The sequence below is a fragment of the Octopus bimaculoides genome, chromosome 24 (genome assembly GCF_001194135.2).
Source record: "Octopus bimaculoides isolate UCB-OBI-ISO-001 chromosome 24, ASM119413v2, whole genome shotgun sequence".
Taxonomy (NCBI): Eukaryota; Metazoa; Mollusca; class Cephalopoda; order Octopoda; family Octopodidae; genus Octopus; species Octopus bimaculoides.
This window is the reverse complement of record NC_069004.1, coordinates 9,503,951-9,508,635: the sequence shown is the minus strand read 5'-3', so window position 1 is coordinate 9,508,635 and position 4,685 is coordinate 9,503,951. Positions and strand designations below refer to the sequence as shown.

The following is a 4,685-nucleotide window of genomic DNA, read 5'->3' as shown; positions in this document are numbered from 1 at the left end:
TGTATGTGTGTGGTGTGTGTGTGTTTGTGTGTGTGAAGAATTACTGGAATTGCTGGGGTAGAGAGATAAAAGGTGGGGTGGGATATAAAGGTGTGTTTAGAAGTTACTTTTTTTGGATAAATGTGGGTAGATAACATGCTTAGGAAAAAGGATGTTGTTCTCTGTAGGTGGGGGTACTTGATGATTGGGCAAGAGCGAGGTGTACATTCTACTGTTGTGGCTGTTGTTTAACCCTAGGTCAAGTCTGGTTGAGTAGACCTCAAATCTAAGCGGTACAGTCATGCCCAATAAGTCTGAACTTTTACCAAATCGTCGTCTTTTTTAAGACGGTACGGTGTAATTTTTGGGTGAGGAAACGTGGCTGTATTTTCTAGAAGGTCAAGCAAACACGTTTAAAGTTCCCTCGTTGGCTTAAACTTATAGAGACTTGGGGTATCTTGGTTTCACCAGCAATCAAATTACCCATCGAAAGACTTAATCGACTCGATATTGCTTGATTTTGGTGCGTAAACGGTTAGACTTTGTGTAGATGAGTTATTCGGGGTAGTTATTATGGTAGGCTATTGTGAGTGGTTGCTTTCAGTGGTTATAGATGATTATTAAGGGTGCTTAGAGTTGATCGTGGAGGTGCGTGGCCTAGTGGTTAAGGTGTCAGCACCATGATCGTAAGATTGTGGTTTCGATTCCTGGACCGGACGACGCGTTGTGTTCTTGAGCAAAACACTTCATTTCACGTTGCTCCAGTCCACTCAGCTGGCAAAAAATGAGTAACGCTGCGATGGACATACGCCATTGAAACCGGGAAACCGGGCCCATGAGCCTGGCTAGGCTTTAAAAGGGCGCATTTATTTTATTATTAGAGTTGAACAGTGGTTCTCTATCATTTTTTGCCTATGGACTCTTTTTGATTCCAATTTTACTCGGATGGGCCTCCATAGCCATTTGAAGTTTTTAAAAATTCATCATATTTTTATGATTAAGTATTATTACGAATTGTATTAAAAATTTGTTAAAATATTTTGTGATTGTGAAAGAATAACCAATTTATTGCATATAATTTTTAACAACCAAATCTTATATGGACCCTCAAGGGTCATGTGGACCCAGTTGAGAACCACTAGAGTGGTTATTATAGCTGGCTATCGTGGGTATTCTAAAGGAGGTGTTTTCAACAGACAGACCAAATTTTCCATTGACCACAGTTGTCTCATTCTCGAGTGGAGTTTACTTCTTTGTAGCCTCCCCTCTTCTCTCTACTCATCTCATTCACTTGATATCATCCGTAAACACTTCCAGTTAATCTGGCTCGCAATTATTCCATTTGTAATCGGTGCAAATGGAATGGCATACAACTACTCCTGTAAAGACACAACACAGATTTCCTGTCACGATAAATATAGATACATTTCAGATAATAAAATTAACAGAGGGTCTGAAAATGTCATAAGGAATTTCTCATGCAACATTTGTAAAAGGTGAGCATTTTTAATGCATGTTATTCCACATGTACTTTACTTATTTTGATGTAAAAAATAAATAAAAAGCAAGCTCGGTGTATTTCTGACACATTTCGCTAGCCTTGAACAATAAAGATGATGAAGATTTAAAAGCAACAAAACTAATATGAGTACATATGTATATGTGTGACAGTGTGTATGTGTGTTTCGACTACTGACTAATTATAAACCTAATTATATATATATATTTATGTGTGTGTATATAGTGGGGTGTAATAAGCACAGCTTAATGTCATTATTGGGTAGTAACTAAATCGAAAGCCATGACGTTTTAATACGTAAGAATCTCTATCAGTCTCTCTCTCCCTTCTGTGTGTGTATAGATAGATAGATAGATAGATAGATAGATAGATACATACATACATACATACATACATACATATTATATGCTCTTTACCAAATGACATAACGAAATCCAGCTTAGTTGGTATTTATTTTCTTACATATATATATTGTAGCTTACGTTACATTTGCATCATAACTGTCCCAGTTCTTCGAGCTGAGCGGTTACTAGTTGGATTAAATATTACCAAAAACACAGCTACGTGTCAGCTATTGGATATGTCTAAATACACACGCACGCATATATATAGAGAGTAAATTATATATATATATATATATATATATATATATATATGTCCAAATTCTGAAGATCAAAGAACCTGTGGATTTTTGGAAAATTTACAAAAAATTTGCAAAATAAACATTATGCAGCTCTGTGTCTTTAGAAAAATTAAGATTCCTTGCTGTAGCCTGGCTGCAGTCCAGTTACTGAAGCAAATAGGCGATAATAAAATGTCAATTCAAAATTTCGGGAAAGTTTGTGATTTCGAAATAAGTAGAAATCTAGGTACAACGAAAGTGTGATTCCGAAAATTTAAGAAATTTACCAAAATAGTTCCCCCATCATTCTTCAGCAGAATGAAGATAATCACTCATCATTCTTCAGCAGAATGAAGATAATCACTCATTATTCTTCAGCAGAATGAAGATAATCACTCATTATTCTTGGGATTTGGTGTATTTACTGCCAGTATTCGTTTTGTGGATGTATTTGTGAATAACGTGAAAAAAAATTAGAAATTCGTCTTTTAATTCTCACACACACACACACATACATACATACATGCACACACACACATACATACATGCGCACACACGCGCATACAAATAAATAAATTGCGATATACATTCATACACACTTCGTACACATATACATACATGCATAGAAATATATATATATATATATATATATATTTATATATATATACATACATAGATACTTAAAAACTTTTATGCATACACACACATACATATACACACGCACACATACAAATAAATAACTATATACATTCATACGTACTAACGTATACACACACACACACACACACACACATGCATATATACATTCATACATACATACTTACAAACGTATATACATACACACTTGCAAACAGACAGTCAGACATACAGGAATATTGACAGACTGGTTTTCAGACGTTGTCTTCCAAATCACATTTGCAAGAACATTCTTTCTGAGTTGGAAAATCCCCTTGCTTCTCTATTGCACATATTCCGAAAGAAAAAAAAAATTTTTAATGACCCAAAGAAAGCCAAATGTACATAAATACATACGCACGCACACAAATACGCCTTGACTGATGGCATAAAAGACGCACGGGCGTATTAGAAGCACCCTAATTTCAGCAGTGCTTATTTGCAATAATGAAGCTTTCGCTGCAGTAAGACATATAATATAGACCTAACTTTGCATAAAGGACTCGGGGTGAAATTTTTTTGAGCCATTATTTTGAAGAAGTGCGTCTTATACGCCATCAAATGCAATATATCTGTATATATATGGCTTAACTGGTTGAAACTTGCAAGAATATTATTTAAGAATAATGAATTTGTAGTCTACAAAAGTATAGAGAAACCCGTCAAATTAATGTAAGATTGATTTTATTTTGACTGAACATAAAAACAAACATTAAAATATATGTATGTATGTATGCATGTATATATGTATGTACGCATGTATGTATGTATGGTTATAGACAGTTTGAAAAATTGACATTTGCAGGCAAAAAGAGACTATAGTATCATCTAAAAGCACACACACACACAAACACACATGTAACTATCTGCATTTACACTATACGTATGTCGTAGTTTGTATGCGCAATTCTCAAGTTCCTTAATACATGCTCCAAGAGAGAAATATACAGGGATTGTTATATGCTTACACACACACGCGCGCATTCATACATGAATGTGTATATATATATAAATAGTTATATTGAAACGCATAAGTATATACACGTTATGTAACGCGCTATGAATATTCAGTATGTGGTACCAAGATGGCGTTGTTATTAAATGATAACGACTTGTGTCATAATTAACATTGCAAAGCACCGTTACACAGACAGCAAAGCGCGCGCACACACACACACACACACACACTCTCGCACGCACACACACACACACACACTCGCACGCACACACACTTCCCACATCACACACACACACGCACACAGAGACACATACATATATATATATATAGACATATATCGAAATACGAACAGACAATCGCACACATAATACATACATACATACACACACACACACATACATACATACATACATACATACATACATCTAAATACTAACACACAAAAGACCTCTGGGTTTCTCACTGTAATCACTGCCGGATTATGGGGTCTAATTTAACCCTTGACCTACGACCACCTTATGATCCTACGACCTTCATAGGTAACGTACAAAATCTATTGTATTGCTGTTGTTGTTGTAGTTGTTGTTGTTATGGGCGTAATGATGACGTTACGGACCCCGATTGCTCTGATAACTATGAAAGTGTGCCATCGTCGTTATAGCAACCCGACAATGGTGTGCTCAATGTGTTTGTGTCAGTGTGTGTATATGCATAATTACATATAGATATATATCGGCATGATAGATCGCTAGCCACTACACATTCTTTTTCTCTCTCCTTGTTTCTTTCTGTATTCCTTTCTGTGGAAGAGCGTAGGCTCGAAACGTTAAAGACTTTTTCACTTCTCGAGCCTTATACTAATACATTTGTTTGTTGTCTACACCACCTGTCTTCGTCTTTTGTTTTTTTTTTGTGTGAATTCTCCCCCTATA

At 35.6% G+C, this 4,685-nt stretch overlaps 1 protein-coding gene across 3 annotated transcripts in view; it reads left to right on the top strand.

The window, feature by feature from the left end:
- Window positions 1-4,685, top strand: part of LOC106883157 (uncharacterized) — a 31,908-nt gene that overhangs the window by 5,224 nt on the left and 21,999 nt on the right. The window contains exon 1 of one of the 3 annotated variants that reach the window (XM_052976340.1): window positions 2,832-4,292. The exons of the other annotated variants lie outside the window; for them this stretch is intronic. Within the exon in view, the coding sequence (XP_052832300.1) occupies window positions 4,235-4,292 (58 nt within the window). The 5' untranslated portion in view covers window positions 2,832-4,234. Of the gene's footprint in view, window positions 1-2,831; window positions 4,293-4,685 lie in introns of those variants that run through there. 3 annotated transcript variants of the gene reach the window in all.